Genomic DNA, 19,706 nt, shown 5'->3' on the forward strand with positions numbered 1-19,706 from the left:
TTTGAGACGTAGTCTCACTGCCCAGGCTGGAGTGCAGTGCCATGATCTCAGCTCACTGTAACCTCTGCCTCCCAGGTTCAAGCAATTCTGCTGCCTCAGCCTCCTGAGTAGCTGGGATTATAGAAGCACGCCACCACACCCAGCCTATTTTTTTGTATTTTTAGTAGAGATGGGATTTCACCATGTTGGACAGGCTGGTCTCAAACTCCTGGCCTCAAGTGATCCTCCTGCCTCAGCCTCCCAAAGTGCTGGGATTACAGTCATGAACCACTGTGCCCAGCATCACTTAGCTATTTTAAAATGCACAGTACATTTGTCGTTAACGACAGTTATCCTACTCTGCTGTCAAACATTAGAACTTTTTTTCTGCCTTTGTTGTAAGTGGAAATCTGCAGACGTAACCCAAAGTAGAGGGCAGTGAGCCACCACGTGCCCGCCACTCACAGTGAAGCTTTCGAATGTACAGGCAGGACCCTTCAGGTTGCGGTGGGGTCAAGTTTTGATGCATAAAAGGGCAAATCCTCATTTACGTGGAAAACTTGGCTTTCAGTCACTGCTGGTTTCTCAGGCTCCTAGGCTGTTACAGTGTAGTTCCAGCACGCTAGCCTTTTGTTCTGGGAACCACATCTTTGTTCAACTCACATTTGCATTGCAGGTTGCTGTTGTCAAAATGAAGAATACTGAACGAATTTATGCAATGAAAATCCTCAACAAGTGGGAGATGCTGAAAAGAGCAGAGGTAAGTATGGAGCTTGAAGAGCCATACGAATGGGGTTTGGGGTGAGCAGAAAGTGACTGTGAAGCCAGCTGGGGAAAAGCTGCAGTCACCCCACAGCCCTGGGCCTCCCTTCCCCTGGGACAGAGCGAGCACTCTCTGTGGGGGAGGTCTCAGCCTCCTCCTGGCGCCTGTTGCTCCCCCGCCTCGGCGATCACTCGCTTGCTGGACGCCGTTCCTGAGAGTGCACCCTCGAGAACGTTGGCAGGGTTCTGTTTACTGTAAAGGCAAATAAAAAGCTTCCGGAGAGTTTTAGCATTGATTGCAATTCTGCTCCATACACAAGAGGAATGAACACGTTTGGACCCTGCTCACGTACAGAATGGGTCTTTAGATTCCCACCTAGAGGAGCCTCACGGTTATAGATGAAAGTGGACCACTGCTCAGCAGGCTTTGATCAGCTCCTGTTTCTTAGTTCAGTGTCAGTCTTCTTGGTGGCTGTTCCATGCCCCTGACCCCATCTCTATAGCCACGTGCCCAGCCCCTGGTCTCCCTCCTGCCTGCCCGAGGCAGGCCAGGCCTGCTGGGGAGCCCACGCTTTTCGTCTCTGGCCATCTTGAGTTTCTGTCCTCACCTGCCCTCTATCTTCCCTTCCCTGCACTCAGAGCCCAGGCCCTTCCTGGCCAGTTGACCTGCTGCTTCCTGCTTCAGATCTGCTCCGTCCATCATGCTCCTCTCCCGTGACTCCTGCCTCTCTCTGCCAGAAGGCAGTCCCTCCTTGCAGGCTGCCATTCATCACAATGGTTTGCTGTGGCCCCGTGTGTCTCTGACCTGCCCTCAGCAAGGCCTGTGCCTGGCAGCGCTGCGGCGGCTGTAGGCTGCTCAGCCCTGTGGTCAGTGCTTGCTTCTGGAGTTGGACGCCTCTCAATGTGGCCGCCACCTCATTTTGGGAATTCCTTCTTGGGTTTCTAGACCCTCTCCTCTTATCACTGTCACCCTCCTAGTAATTTGAGGTGACCCTTTCCTCTTTGGTCCTGGAATTTGTGCCTGTGCTGCCCATGATGGTTGGCACCTTGGGCCGACAGCAGTGCAACCATTGATTTGGGCCAGATCTCTCCAGGGCCCTGGGTCTTGTTAACTTGGTGGGCGTTACCAGTTCCTTGTGACTGTCATTCTGACTTTTCCCTCCTCCGCTCCGGACCCATTTCCCCTTTCCCTGCTGTGGCACCCAGCACAAGGTCTCGCACCCATTTGTTGCTCACTGAGCGCATGTTGGTTGACAAGAGTTAGCACCATTTTGCAGTCACTTTGGTCTCAAAATATCAGTGGCCTGTGATTGCTTCGGCTCCCTGCATCTCTCAGCTTCTGGGATGCACACGGTCTCCCTTCCTTCTTTGGGAGAAGCCTTTGCTCTCTTTGCCTCCATCCTCACTCAGTCGTCTCACCGTGTGCTTCCGCTGGGCCTGCCCTCGGCCCCAGCAGCCCTTTCCCCACCCCAAACAGTGGCAAACATGGGAATGTTGTTGGAGCAGACTTTTAGGGGGAAAAAGTAGCTACTGTTACATGAAAGTGTGGAGAGGTATAAGGTGTTTGGTATTTACCCAAATGTCATGTTAGATGAGTACATTTTAAAAGAGTAAATATTGCTGATTTAATTTGAATCTGGTTACGCAGATCCAGTTTAACTGGCATGCTCAGAAAAGTCCAAGAATGTTTGCTAGTCGTGATGATTATCCTGGAGTATGTATAATGGGCTATATGTGTGTGTAAGAGATATAAATATGGTGCTAGTTGCAAATAATTTATCTTTTTATTTTTATTTCATAGACTTACTTTAAACATTAGATTTTATAATACTGATTTACAAATGATTAAAAGCATGAATTAAACAAGAGGTTGGTAGGTAGAAGAGTTGCTAAGCAGTGTAAGTTTATAATTTTTCCACCAGGCTAGGTCTTTATTTCATCTTGTTTAAAAAATATTAAAAGTTTCTCTCGGCCGGGCGCGGTGGCTCAAGCCTGTAATCCCAGCACTTTGGGAGGCCGAGACGGGCGGATCACGAGATCAGGAGATCGAGACCATCCTGGCTAACACGGTGAAACCCCGTCTCTACTAAAAAATACAAAAAAAAAACCTAGCCGGGCGAGGTGGCGGGCGCCTGTAGTCCCAGCTACTCGGGAGGCTGAGGCAGGAGAATGGCGTGAACCCGGGGGGCGGAGCTTGCAGTGAGCTGAGATCCGGCCACTGCACTCCAGCCCGGGCGACAGAGCAAGACTCCATCTCAAAAGAAAAAAAAAAAAAGTTTCTCTCTCTGCTCCTTAGACAAAGCTGCTGGATAATACATAAGTTTCCTGTCAGCAGGTCACCCTGCGGGCAGTCCCTAGTTTAAGAATGGGTTTTTCCTAAGTGCTCTGGGCAGCTGCCAGGCAGAGCTTCAGGGAGTGTCTCCTAGAGGCGTTGGCGTAGATGCCGCAGATCCCCGGGGCAGGCTCGGCCTCCTGAGCCCATGGCCTCACCTCACCTGGGACTCAGCACTCCATCCCCATTTCTTTCTGGGGGTGTGTTCCGGAAGACAGGTGGACAGGCACACCGGGGCTCAGGTTTCCTTGTAGTTGCCCCTTCACCAGGCCCTTGTGGCCATTGGCAGAGGGGTCGTGATGATTCCAGAACTGCTGGTCTCTGCATGTCTGGACATTAGCAAGCTGAATGCTGACCTGTGTCATGTTGTCATTAGTAGAACTGGGACACAGCTGCAACAACCATTTCATTTTTTTTTTTTTTTTCTTTTTTGAGACAGTCTCTCCCTATCGCCCAGGCTGCAGTGCAATGGTGCAATCTTGGCTCACTGCAATCTCTGCCTCCTGGGTTCAAATGATTCTCCAGCCTCAGCCTCCCGAGTAGCTGGGATTACAGGCACCCGCCACCACGCCCAGCTCATTTTTGTATTTTTTAGTAGGAACAAGTTTCACCATGTTGGCCAAGCTGGTCTTGAACTCCTGACCTTGTGATCCATCCGCCTCGGCCTCCCAAAGTGCTGGGATTACAAGCATGAGTCACTGTGCGCAGCCAACCATTTCATTTTAAAAGAAAACCTTTTTTTTTGTTGTTTTAGAGACAGGGTCCCACTCTGTTACTTTGTTGTATGGGCTGGAATACAGTGGTATGATCTCGGCTGGGCTCATCGATCCTCCCACCTCAGCCTCTTGAGTAGCTGGGACTGCAGATGGGTGCCACCACACCCAGCTAATTTTTAAGATTCTTTGTAGAGACAGGGTCTCACTATGTTGCCTAGGCTGGTCTCAAACTCCTGGGCTCAAGTGATCCTCCCGCCTTGGCCTCCCAGAGTGTTGGGATTATAGCGTGAGCCACCATGGCCAGCCTGAAAGGAAAACTTTTTAAAGTTTAGAAAAGAAAACCTTGTAGAAGAAACAAGTTTCAGAGGTCACTGTGAGACTCAGCTGAGAGCCAGTCAGAACCGTGCCCTCATGCCTCACATAGCAAGCTCTCCATAATGTACTTATATTTTTGTTAAGCTTGACAAGTTTTAAATGTAAGACAGTTTAAATCTTGTTCTATGTTCAATAAAGGAGAAATCATGTTAAAATTTTGCTAAAGGCATGGTGACTTTTTTTTTTCTTTTTTTGAGACAGTCTTGCTCTGTGGTCCAGGCTGGAGTACAGTGGTGCGATTTCCGCTCACCACAACCTCTGCCTGCTGGGTTCAGGCAGTTTTCCTGCCTCAGCCTCCTGCGTAGCTGGGATTACAGGCACCTGCCACCACGCCTGGCTAGTTTTTCTAGTTTTTAGTAGAGGTGGGGTTTCATCATGTTGACCAGGCTGGTCTTGAACTCCTGACTTCAGGTGATCCACCCACCTTGGCCTCCCAAAGTGCTAGGTTTACAGGTGTGAGCCACTGCACTCAGCCAGGCCTGGTGACTTTTAAACAGAGATGCCACCTGGGCATTAAAACTCTCCTGGAAGCCATAGCAGGATAGAGGGCAGCCTCTTGCCCTGTGCTGCTGGCTGTAGGCCTTCCTCGTGGAGTCTGTCACAGTCGTGTCATCCCTATACTGTGATTTCAGCAAACGTGTGTGCCCTGTCCTGCCAGCTGCATGGCAGCTCAACAGTGGGGATAGGACAGAGAGGGCAGACACGTGGGGCCGCCCATGCCATCGATACTTGGCGGAGGTTGATCTGGTCAGGTGGTGCCGGGTGGGAGGAGTCCAGTCAGGAATCCACATGAGGGTGGGGTGAATCTTAAGTGTTGGCCACAGAAACGGTGCCTGTGGGACAGCAGGGTGCAAGGGCGTCCTCAGCAGCCCTTGGAAGTGCACAGGGGTCGGGAGAGGAAGGGATGAGGGATGACTCAGCCTCTGCAGCCTCGGGGTGGTGCACAAGGAGGAGCCCAGAAGGCAGGGACACCATGGCTGGAGCCACTGTCCCAGCAGGGACCCCGAGACTGGCAGTACGCTCTCTGACCTACTTCCCAGTGAACACAGACTGACGCCCCTCATTGCTTTGCAGACCGCGTGCTTTCGAGAGGAGCGCGATGTGCTGGTGAACGGCGACTGCCAGTGGATCACCGCGCTGCACTACGCCTTTCAGGACGAGAACCACCTGGTAGGTTGCACGGCCAGAGACTTGGTCAGGGCATTCGCTCTGGCTTTATTCCTTTATGCTGTCACTAAAAATTCAGTAAGACAACATGGAACTGGCATTTTAAAAATGTGTATTGGACTGGATAAAACGGAGGGGCTTGTTTTCATACAGTAATTGTCAGGTAGAACCTGTGAAAGTAAGGACTTTGTTTTTTTCTAATCACTAGAGAAGCTGATTAGTTCGTGTGCTGGGTTTGTTACTTTTAAATCAGCTGGGAGTTTGAAACTCTTTGAATCTTGGATCATTGGGAATAAGGAACCGCAGTGGGGATTCAGCCATGTGGACGTTTTTGCCTCCGTCTCATCTCGGGCTGAGTCGGGGAGTGCCTCTCGCGTGCCTGCAGTCCTCCTGTCGTCCCGCAGTGGGGCAGCTGCCCCAGGCCCTTCTGACAGGTTTTAGGTGACTCTTGGTCTCCATGCCGCCTGTGTATTTTTCTGACTTAAACAGGGCTTGCTTTCAGGACGGACGGACCAGCCTCGTGGCGCACATGCATGTGTTCACCTCCACTGCACTCTAAGGCAGCTGACTTAGCGGTGAAGGGGAAACCAGCCCTTGGTCTCGGCCACTGAGTGGCCCGCAGACCACCTCGTTCAGGACTTTTTATTCCTAGAATGACTCCCCAGGTTTGTCTGAACCTAAAAGTGTCCACTGCTGGAGCTCTGGGTGGACGGGACATGTGCAGACTTCAGAGAGGCAGGTCTAAGCCCAACTCATTCCCAGTGGCACCGTTTCTGCAGCGGTGGCGAGAGGGGTGTGGTCGCTGTGGTCACCGAACCTCAGGGCAGGGACCTGAGGCTTCCTTTTCCATGACAGCCAACGCGTGTGTCCACCTGAAGCTCCTGGGTTGTGCGCTCCACTGGTTCACAGCAGATGGAGTAGTGTCGGATCCTTCCATTCACCCTGAGTAATCCTTGAAGCATCAGAGAAAACCCTGAGATTTGAACACCCAGGATTAGAGAAAAGGGTGTGCTGATTATTCAGACTTTACATATATGTGTCTGCCCAGCAGAGGGGGCAGCTGGTGTTTGTTGACCACTTAGGACATTTCAGGCCCACAGGGGTCCCCGTCAGGCTTCCCAATGACCCAGTGATTCCACCGTTTCATAAGGGGGTGTCTGGGGCAGACAGAGGCAAAGTCACTTGCCCAGAGTGACCACATGGATGACAGCCCCTGTGTCCCAGTCCCAGCTCCAGCCTGGCAAGCAGGTTCCGGGTCCTCTGGGGCCATCTCCACATAAACCCCTGCCCCCCACTTCCTGCTCAGTGTCCCTGCTCCTGGGACCCTGGTGGACTGTCTCCAGTTCATTTCCACTTTTCATAAGAACTGAGTGAAGTTTCTAAGGAGTACAGGCAACTGGGATCTGTACGAAGGAAGATAATGCTTCTTGCTTTGTTTCTAATATTTTTCTGAAATTAGCATGCTGCCATCTAAAATGTTAGGTGTTGCCGGGTGTATTCTGAGTTAAGACACATCAGTTAGGAGCCCCTGTGAAGATTCCATGTCCTCAAGGTTTTGGAGTTGCCCGGGTAGAAGTACCATGAAAATGAAGGATGACAGAACAAAGGTGAGGCTTCGGAAGCTTTCTGGCCCGTGTCTGCGGGGCCGGCTTCTGCGGTGCACACCTGCCACCTTGAGCGGGGGCGTTGAGGGTTAGGCCAGTTCCTCTTCCTATGGTTGTGAGGCTGGCCCGAGTGCAGGCTGGTGTCAGGTGCCTCTCATAGTGATAGGGAAACGTGGGTTCCTCTGGTCACCCACGGGTTCTGGGTGGGTTCTGCTACAGTTTGTGTTGGAGCTATCTCGCGGAGTTTTATCAAAATTAGACCTGTTTGACTGCTAACTGAAACTTACTGGCTTAACTCAGCACCCCGCGTTCTATGACAGGACAGGCTAGGTCTGCTTCTCATTCTGGAGTGGGTCTCTGCCGTCTACCTCACCAGCTCCCGCGTTAGCTTTCCTCACAGACCGTGTTCCGGGAGACCGTTGGTAGACCCAGTGCTGCTGTAGGATGCTTCTGCTCATCTTAGAGTTCTAGGCAGACGTGGACATGGCTGGGGCTCAGCTAGTAAGGGTTTGACTCAACCCCACGGCTTTCTTCAGGGGCCCGAGGGCCTGACCCTTCGCCCTTCGTTCACTGCATCTCCCTGGCCCCGTGTGTGTGTGTGTCAGCTGCCGGGGCGTCTCCCTCTGGAATGCCTGCAGTGTGTATCCACCGCCCCTCTCTCCATTGCCCTCCGCACACAGCGGCACCTCCATGCCTGGGCTTCTGAACGTAGTTGGGGAACATCACCTACCCACTGCTCTGAGAGTAGGGCTGCAGCCCCCACTGTGGCCGGCCCTCCGCATTTGGCAGGCTCCAGCGTGCCACTGCCGCTTTCCTCCTAGCCGCTTTGCACGCACCCCTTCATCTGGAGCACAACCCTGGCTCTCCTCAGGCCTTTGCTTGGCAGCCTCTGGCCGGGCCACCTCACCAGGGGACCTGCGGTCGGCTGGCACTCACCACTGCCTGCTCTCCATGCTGGCCACGGTCTCTCCCGCCCCCAGTGTGAGCTCCGCTGAGCCAGGGGCCTTGCTGTCTCGTGCATGCCAGTGTCCCTGCTGCCAGAGGGGCCAACAGGGCCACGGTGAGGGTGCACAAGCAAATGAACAAACTGAAAAACTCGGCGGGGAAGGACAGGCAGTGCCTGAGCCAGGGCAGGGAGGCTGAGGCTGCCCTTGGCGGCGGCTTGAGGAAGGCTCCACAGGGCGGGACAGCAGTGGAGAGGCTTGGAAGGGATGAGAGTTTGCTGGTAAAGATTCTTTTGAGAGCAAGGACCTAAAATGAAGGCTTCTGTCATTTCCTCTCATCTAGCTGGGCCCCTCCCTTTCTCAGACAAGCCCACCGGTGGGCGCTTCCCCTCCTTTGGAGACACAAAGTCTGGTTGGATGTGATGGGCGTGGAGTCTGACTGTTGGGCCCAGGTCTTTGCTCTGTCCTTGCCTGCTGGGCGACCCTGGGCCCATCCCCAAGCCTCCCGTGTTGATGGGGTCTTGGTGCCGGAGGCGAGGGTAGGTGGGAGCGTGAACAGGACAGCACTGGCCTGCGTCTCACAGCCTGGGCCCGAGCGTAGGCCTTCATGGTGACAGAAGCTGATATGATTAGGTTCTCAATAAATACTACAGGGTCACTGCCCCAGCTGATAAACAGGGCGTTTTCTCCCTGTGTGGGTTGGTTAAAAGCTAGCTGTCCAGACCAGAGCGTCCATCTCATCACAGGAAATTTGCACGAAGGAAGGCAGCGCCTGTGAGGTGCAGGCCACGTGCTTCCCCAGCAGTCCCTGAGGCACAGTGGCCCCAGAGGTGAGGTGTTGGCTGCCACCCTGACTCTGGCTGTGATGGTCTTGCCCGTCCTGGGCCTCTCTGACCTGTGAGATCTCCCCACTGGGGCCTCCACAGACTGTGGGCTTTGTGGTCTGAACTTTCTAAGTGCTGCAAGAGACGGGCTGTCCTCAGGCAGAGCTTCACAGAGGCTCACCTCGGGGTCGCCCACTCCGAGCACACGGCTGGCCCGGTGGGGAGGGAACTAGCAGGGAAGTGACGGGTTCAGCCCTGTTAGCAGATATTTTTTCTTCTGTTACTCCAATTTCTACTTAAGCAGGAGCTTTTCTGAGGTTTCTGTTGGAGTGAACCTATAAGTAATTATTTTTTGGCTCTTTTGTGACGTAATCTTTCCAATAAGAGCTGCTGATACCATGTATCACGTGATGTTAGATACTTCGCCTCCCTCCTGTGGTCTGGTCCGTAACATGAAGGCCTGGAGAATTATTTTTAAACCCATAGAATTGATGGGCTATTAACTGTGCTTCTGCTTTGGGTCACTAGCTTTTAGAGTGCCCTCTCCAACATGAAACCCTTTCATCATTCCTCCCGTTGATTAAATACACCGCTTACTGAAGTCCGCTCTCTGCCACATGCACACCTGAAGATGGCGGCATCGTGGATGCATCGGGGCATGCCTTCCAGAAGGAGGGTCTCAGGTGACAGAAGAGCAGCTGAGATGCCACGAGCCAGACCTGGAGCCTGAGAACCTCGCCATGAAAGGCTGGCCTTTAATTGTCAGGTTTGGTGGTGACTAAATGTGGTATTCTCTCCCCTTCTCTTTGCAATTTGTAGTACTTAGTCATGGATTACTATGTGGGTGGTGATTTACTGACCCTGCTCAGCAAATTTGAAGACAAGCTTCCAGAAGATATGGCGAGGTTCTACATTGGTGAAATGGTGCTGGCCATTGACTCCATCCATCAGCTTCATTACGTGCACAGGTAACCAGCTTCTGATATATTTTATGGAAACCACGTTTAATTGTTAAAATAATCCTTTCAGAGCTCCCAAGTCCAGGCCACCCCAGGAAGCCATGTAGGTCGCGAGTCCCCACATTGAGCTGCCGCAGCACAGACTGATTTGCCCACATCGCCGTCTTCCAGCCCCGGCACCCAGTGGATCCCAGCTCTCATTGTTGCAGTTGTGACGGTCTAACTTCTGCCAGCTGAAGCCACTGTGTCTTTTGACATTTATTTGACATTGACTCAACCTCTCCCCGCCCGAGACCCCCTCCCTAAAATGCCGGTGCTCCCTGGGACTCATGTGGGGCCTGGGGGTCCTCTGTCTCCACTGCCCAAGACCCCCTCCCTGAAATGCCGGTGCTCCCTGGGGCTCACATGGGTCCCGGGGGTCCTCTCTCTCTACTGCCCGAGACCCCCTCCCTGAAATGCCAGTGCTCCCTGGGACTTGTGGTGCCTGGGGTCCTCTCTCTCTACCGCCCGATACCCCCTCCCTAAAATGCCGGTGCTCCCTGGGACTCGTGGTGCCTGGGGTCCTCTGTCTCTACCGCCCGAGACCTCCTCCCTAAAATGCCGGTGCTCCCTGGGGCTCATGTGGGGCTCGGGATCCTCTGTCCCTACCACCCTGAAATGCCTCGTATGGGGCCTGGGGCCCTCTGTCTCCACATCTTTCTCAACTCTGCTCTTCTCTGTGCCATGCTGACCCCTGAAGGGCCCCAGGAAACACAAAGGAAAGATGGGCTTGAGGAAGAGGCTTCCGTCACTACGACATGCAGGACTTGAGCTGAGAGAGCGTGTAGGGCAGAAGCCTGAAGCAGCTCCCTCTCCTGCTCTCCGGGGCCCCCTCTCCCTTCTCGGCTGGGAGGGCAGCTCCCCAGGGACTCAGCCACTGAGTCCACGTCTTCGCCTTCCTCTTGTCCTGAGATGCAAAGATTCAGTCCTGTGGTTTGTTTTGGTTTTTATTTTTAAAAACTAGTTTTACTTGTGTGTTTATTACAAGATAATTTTATGGTAATAGGTTTAAAAAGTCAAACAGTTCTGTAAAGCCTCCAACCAAAACCAAGCCCAGCCCTGGCGCCACTGATTATACTTGGTCAGATAACTATTGTAAACTTGTAAAATTACTTTTCCAGCATCTACCTTCATGTGTCTTAAGTCACAGGTTTATATTGCTGATTTCTTTCTTTTCTTTTTTGGCTTTAGATCACATCTGTTAAATTGAAATTGTAACTCTTTTACATAATTACCTCTTTCTCTCTCTCACCCATCTCTCCCACATATACTTCCAAACTCTCTTCCCTTCTCCCACATCATCCTTTTTATTTTTATTTTGATATATTTTTTAGGATGGAGTCTTGCTCTGCCACCCAGGCTGGAGTGTAGTGGCGTGATTTCACTCACTGTAGCCTCTGCCTCCTGGGTTCAAGAGATTCTCCTGCCTCAGGCTCCTGAGTAGCTGGGACTACAGGTGCCCACCACCTCGCCTGCTAATTTTTTTTTTTTTTTTTTTTGAGATGGAGTCTCGCTCTGTCGCCCAGGCTGGAGTACGGGGGCGCCACCTCGGCTCACTGCAAGCTCCGCCTCCCGGGTTCACACCATTCTCCTGCCTCAGCCTCCTGAGTTGCTGGGACTACAGGGGCCCACCACCACGCCCAGCTAATTTTTTGTATCTTTTAGTAGAGATGGTGTTTCACCATGTTAGCCAGGCTGGTCTTGATCTCCTGACCTCGTGATCCACCTGCCTCAGCCTCCCAAAGTGCTGGGATTACAGGCATGAGCCACCGCGCCCAGCCTAATTTTTTTTCATTTTTAGTAGAGATGGGAGTTTGCCACTTTGGCCAGGCTGGTCTTGAATTCCTGACCTCAAGTGATCCACCCACCTCAGCCTCCCAATGTGCTGGGATTACAGGCGTGAGCCACCGCACCCAGCCCCACATCATCCTGATTAGTATGGTTAAAAACTATCCTTTTAGCTATGGTTCAGTCAGCGTTTGGTGTTGATAATGCTATGACTGTGTAACTATGACAGCAGTGTTGTAGTTGAGAACTACACTTATATAAACTTTTGCTTTCTCTGGAGTTGATAATTGCCTTGCTTTTTGTTAGTTTTTTTTTGTAGCTGTCACTAATTTGTCCCCAGATATTATGGCCACGTTACGAAGCTCTGTACCCGGACATGCATCGGGTAGTCTCGGTCTGGTTTTCCTTGGCGCGCTGTCCCTTCCATCGTTCCCCTCCTGTCTTCCGCATTGGTTCCTCGTTTGTTCTGTGCTACACTCATTCTGAGATGGCTTTTCAAGTGCAGAGATTCCCTCTCCCTTTCTGGGATTGGCTCCCTGGTTTTACGAGTCATTCATTTTTCTTTTTCTTGGCTTTTAGTTTGGCTTGGTAGCGCATGTCCTTCAGTGGTATCTGGAACGGGGGTATATGAGATAGTTTTTTGAGATCAGTGTCTTAATTCCATGTGTGTCTGTGACTGGTGCTTTATCCAGTGTGGAGTTTTTGGTTGTAAACCACTTTCCCTTTGGAACTTTGCAGGCATCACGTGTGTCTGTGCCTTCCGCCCTGAGGCTGCTCTCGAGAGGTGGGAGGCCGCTGTGGTCTCCCTGGCTTTGTGTTCTGAGCTGTAGGCCTGTGCTCGGGCCCCCTCCGTGGTGATCAGGAGGCTTTCCCAAGCAGACACAGCCCCTCCTGCGTGGGGAGCGAGGGCGCCGCTGAGTTACAGGTCTTCCATCTTGCTGGAGTGCTGCCTTGTTGCTAGAGGAGGAAGTTGAGGTAGAGAGGTGGGCGCCTTGCCTCAGCCACGCTGCTGATGGCCTACACCTCCCAGTGCACAGGGAGCTGTCCTGAAAGAACAGACACTCGTTTAGTGTGATGAGATTGTGGACATTGCTTCTCTTTCTTTCTTTTTAAAAAATACATTTCTTAACGTAGTTATGCCTGCTTTTATAAGTTAGTATAAGGTTTTATTGATTGATTGACTGAGGTGGAGTCTCACTCTTGTTAACCAGGCTGGAGTGCAATGGCGCGATCTCGGCTCACCGCAATCTCCACCTTCCAGGTTCAAGCAACTCCTGCCTCAGCCTCCCGAGTAGCTGGGATTACAGGCGTGCACCACCATGCCCGGCTAATTTTGTATTTTTAGTAGAGATGGGGTTTCTCCATGTTGGTCAAGCTGGTCTAGGACTCCTGACCTCAGGTGATCCACCCACCTCGGCCTCCCAAGGTGCTGGGATTACAGGCGTGAGCCACTGCGTCCAGCCCATAAGTTAGTATAGTTTTTAACAGTTAGATTTATACTCTCTTCTTGGTAGAACTTAATTCACAATAGAGAAATAAGTGTCTTTGTATTTATCACAGATCTCCAGGGAAATAAGTTTGACCACCTTTTTAATTGTTTTCTCCCCCTAAATAGAAAGTGTTCTCCTCATTCCTTTTTTTTTTTTTTTTTTTTGAGACGGAGTCTCGCCCTGTCGCCCAGGCTGGAGTGCAGTGGCGCGATCTCGGCTCACTGCACGCTCCCGGGTTAAGTGATTCTCCTGCCTCAACCCCCAGGTAACTGGGTCTACAGGCACCTGCCACCACGCCCGGCTAATTTTTTTGTATTTTTCGTAGAGACGGGGTTTCTTTCACCGTGTTAGCTAGGATGGTCTTGATCTCCTGACCTCATAATCCGCCCTCCTCGGCCTCCCAAAGTTCTGGGATTACAGGCGGGAGCCATCCTCATTCTCTTAATTGGCTGTGTAGAAGCTTTGCTCAGTCGTTTGACCTCCAGGCTTAGTAGACATCAAAATATGTAATTTTAAAAACTTTATTTTTCCCCCCAAATTAACTCATTATTCAGACTGAGTGCCCAGATGCAATCTAAAAATAGAGATGTTTCTAGGAGGCTTGTCTTACCCCAGTCTCAGGTGGGGACATTGTGAACATTTGGTGGGGTCAGAAAGAAATGTCATTGGCGCCAGAGTGGTGCTGCTGGCCGATGTAACTGTGTGGTTTGGAGCCTGTGCCACTGCGCTGCCGCTTGGGCCCCTTCCTGTGGTTGGTTAGGTGCTGCGGGGATTCCATCCCGCCAGGCGGGGGTCTGCAGCTTTCACAGCAGCTGCCTGGCTTCTGCAGCTGGACCCCAAAAGCTTTCTGGGTGAGGAAATCAGTGGGAGACCAGGACCCAGCGTGTGCCCCTCACAGGTGTGTACAGCTCCTTCCTGAGAGGTCAGCCCCTGGTGATATCAGGAAAGGCAGAGATCACGAATGGCACAAAGGGTTTCAGAGAGAGAGAACACTGGCCAGACACAGTGGCTCATGCCTGTAATCCCAGTACTTTGGGAGGCCAAGGCAGGTGGATCACCTGAGGTCAGGAGTTCAAGACCTGCCTGGCCAACATGGTAAAACCCTGTCTCTACTAAAAATACAAAAAATTAGCCAGGCTTAGTGATGAGCACCTGTACTCCCAGCTACTCAGGAGGCTGGGGCGGGAAAATCACTTGAACCCGCGAAGTGGAGTTTGCAGTGAGCCGAGATTGTGCCATTGCACTCCAGCCTGGGCAACAAGAGCGAAACTCTGTCTCAAAAAAAAAAAAAAGAGAGAGAGAACATCACATCCCCAAAGAGAGAGCAGAGAGTGTAGTGTGTGAACAAAGTAAGAACAGAGTACAAATTTTAAGAAAAAGAACATGTAGAAAACAAAAAGTCTTGGAAAATAAAAGCTAAAGTAAAAAGTTCAGTGGAAGAGGCAGAAGATGAAGTAGAGGAAATTGGCAAAAAGAAAAAAAAAGAAAAAAAAAACCTTGGAGAGAAGATCTGGTGGTCAGAGTGGCTCTGGAGCCACTCCCCAGGTGGTGGGCTGTGTGCTCTGGAGGCTGAGGCGCACCTGCTGTGGGAATCAGACTTCTGTTGGTTTTGCAGCTGGAAGCTCCACAAGGGGAATGGTTGGAAGCAGGAGTTGACATCACTCAGAAATGGGACGGTGAGGGACAGAAGCAGCCTCCCTTTTCAGTGTGTCAGAGGAAGAGCTGGAAGGGAGAAATAAAGCCTGCAGTTCACCATGGCTCTTTCACCCCCACCTGCTGGATGCCACTGATGTTAGCCGGAATCTCAGCAGCTGGGAAAAAAGGCACTTGGGGAAGCCTAGAGCTGCTGCTCAGTCCTGTGCCTGACTCTCCCCTGAGGATGCTACTGCTCCCTGGTTTTAGCAGAGAATGGACACAGGCGGTCCCAGCACAGTAGTCCATGGGGACCATCAGCTCTCTCAGTTGGCCTGGGGACCACCTAAAGGCCTCAGCAGTTGGGAGCAATAGGCCAGCCCTTGCCTTGAACCTTCAGTGCTCTTCTGCCAGGAGAGCTTTCCTCACGCAAACAGCAAGTTCACTTAAAAAAAATAAAATCAACCCCCACCATGTATTTTAAATACAGAATTATACTGCACAGATGACCCCCAGAGCCTGCAAATGGCCAGCAGTTGAAGGCCCCTGGAAGGTACACAAGGAAGATGGCCTTCCTGAGCCCCCTCCGCGGCCTGTCTTCTCAGAGTGTACCGGTGTTGGTGGTCCTGGGGTGGCCCCTGGAAAAACATCCCTGTTTTTTAGGGAATTCCTGGCAGCCACATCCTGTTTAGCCTGGACTCTGGTCGTTGTATTTCTGCTAACTCGGTCCATAGAACACCTGTTGTGGCGTGTCTCGGGGTCTCCTTACCCTCTTCTGTGTCTTCCTAGCCTGTCTCAGGCCACTTGGAACATTACTGTGTATGTGAAATTACGGTTATTTGCCTTAAACATTTTCCTGTGTAATCATTTCTCTATTTCTCTGTGAATTGTCCTGCCTTCCATTCCCAAACCATAAAAATGAAGCCCAGTCTAAATAAAGTAGTCTCATTGTCCTTGTCTTTAATCCGTTTCTTCCTGGCAGCCAGTTATAGAGCTTGTTGCAGAACCTCCTTGAGCTTCTCTTCATACTTGGTCCTGTATGCGTTGCTTCAAGTCTTCCTCGTCATAAAACGGGTCCTCTTTTATTTACATGGGTGGCTCACAGAAGGGAGTGGAGGCCGGAGGCCATGGTGAAAGGTTTGTGAGTTCAAGTGAGCACCTCCGAGCACCCTGGTCATGGGGAGGGCAGGAGGAGGGGGTGGGTCTGCTTCTGCTTCCAGGAGTGTTGCTCTTTATTTCCACTCCCTTCCTCCCTCCTTTCCTCCATCCTTCCATCCTCTCATCTTTCCAGCTCTCCCTCTCTCTGCCTTGCCCGCTTTTTTCATGAGAAAGGATTGCAGAAAAACTCGTGGACGTGGGAGAGTCTATTAGATGTCCCCAAAAGTGCTGTTAATGGACGTGCTCTTGGCCAGAAGCCTCGCATCCATGTGGAGCAGCTGGTTGAGAACCCACCTGCAGCATCAGGCGCAGCGTCAGCACGCCCTCTGCACTCAGTCTTCAGAGCTGCCGCACCTCGAAGGAGGCAGATACCTGCCTTTCTTCCCAACACTGGTGGAGTCTGTTGGGAAGGGAACGTAGTATATATAACGTATGAAGAAGAATTTGTTCCTCTGAAGCAAATTTAATTGAGATGTATTTAAATAAGTATAGTAGACACTTCCAAGAAAAGAGGATTTTTATTAATGAAAATAATAGGTTCAGCAGATGGGCCAGGCGCAGTGGCTCACGCCCGTAATCCCAGCACTTTGGGAGGCTGAGGTGAGTGGATTGCTTCAGCTCACAAGTTCAAGACCAGCCTTGCCAACATGGCAAAATCCCTTCTCTACTAAAAATACAAAAAACTAGCTGGGCATGGTAGCGCATGCCTGTAATCCCAGCTACAAGGGAGGCTGAGGTATGAGAATCGCCTGAAAACCCAGGGAGTCAGAGGTTGCAGTGAGCTGAGATTGTGTCACTGTACTCCAGCCTGGGTGACAGAGTGAGGCTCTGTCTCAAAAAATATATATATATATATATATATATATACACACACACACACGTATATCTATATATATATTCAGCAGATGTTTTCATTTTGATTTTTTTCTTACTTTCAGACTTAAAGATTTTGTGTCAGTCAAAGCTGCTAAAGTAATGTGAGACAAAAATTGTTTTTGAATTCTAATGTACTCGCTTCCCAGAGGTCACCACCACTCATCCCCCACAGTGCTATGCAGAACTTTCCACTGTGACAGAATGTTCTAGATCTGCATTGTTCAACACGGTAGCCCCGGCCACATGTGGCTCATGAGCACTCGAAACATGGCTGGTGCAACAGAAGAACTGAATTCTGTATTTTATGTAATTTACATTAATTTGAGTTTGAATAATCCTGTGTGGCTAGGGGCTGCCGTGTTAGACAGTGAGGTTCTGAAAGTGTGAATCAGCTTTGCCTGTTTTAAAATACTGTATATATGGAATCATATTACATGTGTATTCTTTTAAAAGTTTTCTTTTTAAATAATGTTTCAAATAATTTCAAACCTAAAAAGTTTCAGTCTTATACAAGGGTTGCAAGAATGGCACAAAAAGCACCCATATACCTTTAATCAGATTCACTTATTGTTAATATTTCAGCTCCTGTTATAGATTCCCCCCCCGCCACATGTGTACACACACACACAGATTTTTCCTGACCCGTCTAAGAATAAGTTGCACGTACCAAGAGCATTTACCCCTAAATTCTTTCTTATGCTACTCATACCTAATTTTATCCTCTTTGCTCAAATTTTATCAGTTGACCCAGGGGCATCTCTTAGAGTATTTCCTTCCCCCAGTACAGAATCCAGTCCAGGATCACATGTGGCATTTCATTGTCATGTCTTCTTTAATCTCTTTTAATCTTGAATAGTTCCTCATCCTTTCTTTGTTATGACAGTGGCATGTTGGAAGAACACTGATGTGTTTGGAGAATACAGTGTCCCTTGCCTTTTCAATAGAAGACTTCTCAGTTTCACTTGGTCTAATGTTTTCTCCTGATAGATTGAGATGATGTGTTCCTTCCTCTTGGAATGTGTGTGTGTAAATATATTGTGTCCTTCTCAGGGTGTCATATCCAGAGGTGTACAATATCCATCAGCCCCTCAGTGGTGATCAAATCCATCACCCAGTTAAGATTTTGTTCGATTTTTCTGCTATATAGTTTTTTCCCTGTGGAGAGATACTTTTAAGACCATGCAAATATCCTCTTCTTCTTCAAAATTTCCTCCCAAGATGTAGTATCCACTAACGATTTTTGCCTGGACCAGTCTTTGCATGGTTGCAAACTGACTTACAAACGCCAGACCCAGCACACTGGCCAGTCATCATCTGGCTTTCTGCTCTAAGGAAGCACCTCCCTTCTCCCTGCTTGTTGGTCTATTTATGATCAGTATGGATACATGGATCCTCTTTTCTCGCGGTGGTTTATAATTCACTATCTTAGTTATTTTTGTGCTGAAATTGGCCCATATTTGGCATTCTAGCTGACTCCTGTGTTTGAGCTGTGCCTCTTCACTTTTTGGGGATGTCCTTAGTTTCTGTCATCCTGTACCTTCTATCCCTACTCCATTGTTTCTCAGAAGAGCTCAAGGCCTTTTAGCGGGGAGCGGCTTTGAAGACCAAGTTCTGGGTGCTGCGCGTGCGCATTACTATGGGGTTGTCTGCTTCTAGGCCCCTCAGTGCACAGAGGTAGTAACAGAGGTATATGCACGTTCATGGACACATGCGTCTACCTGTGCATACTCGGGAATCACGAGTTAACTTCTTGGCTTCCTCCCTTTCCAGATTGTTGTCTTCCTCCTACTGAAACTGTGACACCCAGCAATGTTGGTACAGGGACTCACTTGCTCAGTCCTGTGATGTGTCTAAAATAGCTTTAGAATTGCTCTGCCCATGCCATCACAGAAACAAACCTGCCAGAAAGAGTTCTGGGTCTGTGTGCAGTTCTCCCCCATCTCACTGGGACCGCACCCCTCGCCTGCAGTAATTCTTTGTTTCTAAGTCACTTAGATTTGTTTTGTTTTGTTTTAACCCCAGCTGCCCCTTCACTGTTGTTATTTATTTGAAATACAGTTGGATGCATTGGTTTGAATCAGTTTTCCATTTTAGACTTTCCTTCCGCCTTTGTCGATTCAGTTTTATTCTTTGACTGTGTAGGATGTTAGCTTCCAAAACACCAAAACTGCATGAAGTTGTACTCAGAGAAGCGGTCGCCCCTTCCTTATCCTGCCCACCTCCTCCGGCAACCCAGGATCGGTAGCCAGTCTGCTGTCTTCTGCTGTCATCCGTGCAGACGTTTTCTTGTTTCTCCTTTGTTAAGCAAAAGATGGTATGCTAAATGTGTGCTTTGCATCTTTAAAAACTTCAGTGATGTATCCTGTAAATCATTCTATATCAATTCATGGAGCTCTTCATTCTTTTTTTTTTTTTTTGAAATGGAGTTTCGCTCTTGTTGCCTAGGCTGGAGTGTAGTGGGGTGCGATCTCGGCTCACTGCAACCTCTGCCTCCTGGGTTCAAGTGAGTCTCCTGCCTCAGCCTCCTGAGTAACTGGGATTACAGGCGCCTGCCGCCACGCCCAGCTAATTTTGTATTTATAGTAGAGATGGGGTTTCTCCATGTTGGTCAGGCTGGTCTCGAATTCCCGACTTCAGGCGATCTGCCTGCCTTGGCCTTCCAAAGTGCTGGGATTACAGGCGTGAGCCACCACACCCAGCCTGCTTCTTCATTCTTTTTTATGTTTTCCTTGCAGCTTTGCCAACCGTGTATTTTCAGACTTTTGTATTTTTGCCCTCTGATGGGTGAGAGATGGTATACAATTGTAGTTTTCTTTTTCACCTTTCCCGTGATGTTGACCATCATGTTTGTATTTTTGTGTGCAGGCCTATGTGAGTTGTTTCATGGGTTTTACCCTTTTCTTATGGATTTCTGGGCTTTTTTCCCCCAATTCTTAAAGAAGTATTTGCTTTTCATTTGTGATATATATTACAAATATTTTTCCCCAGTTTGCCATTTGTTTTTTGATGTGGTTCATTGTGGTTTTTTGCCACACAGATTTTTAAAAATTTTTGTATGTAA

The 19,706-nt window shown here is 49.9% G+C and overlaps 1 protein-coding gene across 1 annotated transcript in view; it reads left to right on the forward strand.

Moving 5' to 3' along the window:
- Window positions 1-19,706, forward strand: part of CDC42BPB (CDC42 binding protein kinase beta (DMPK-like)) — a 99,332-nt gene that overhangs the window by 11,781 nt on the left and 67,845 nt on the right. Inside the window, exons 3-5 of the mRNA XM_011991792.1 lie at window positions 656-739; window positions 5,239-5,334; window positions 9,523-9,671. Coding sequence (XP_011847182.1) covers window positions 656-739; window positions 5,239-5,334; window positions 9,523-9,671 — 329 coding nt within the window. The remainder of the gene's footprint in view (window positions 1-655; window positions 740-5,238; window positions 5,335-9,522; window positions 9,672-19,706) is intronic.

This window comes from Mandrillus leucophaeus, unplaced genomic scaffold, assembly GCF_000951045.1.
Source record: "Mandrillus leucophaeus isolate KB7577 unplaced genomic scaffold, Mleu.le_1.0 Scaffold4, whole genome shotgun sequence".
Classification (NCBI taxonomy): domain Eukaryota; kingdom Metazoa; phylum Chordata; class Mammalia; order Primates; family Cercopithecidae; genus Mandrillus; species Mandrillus leucophaeus.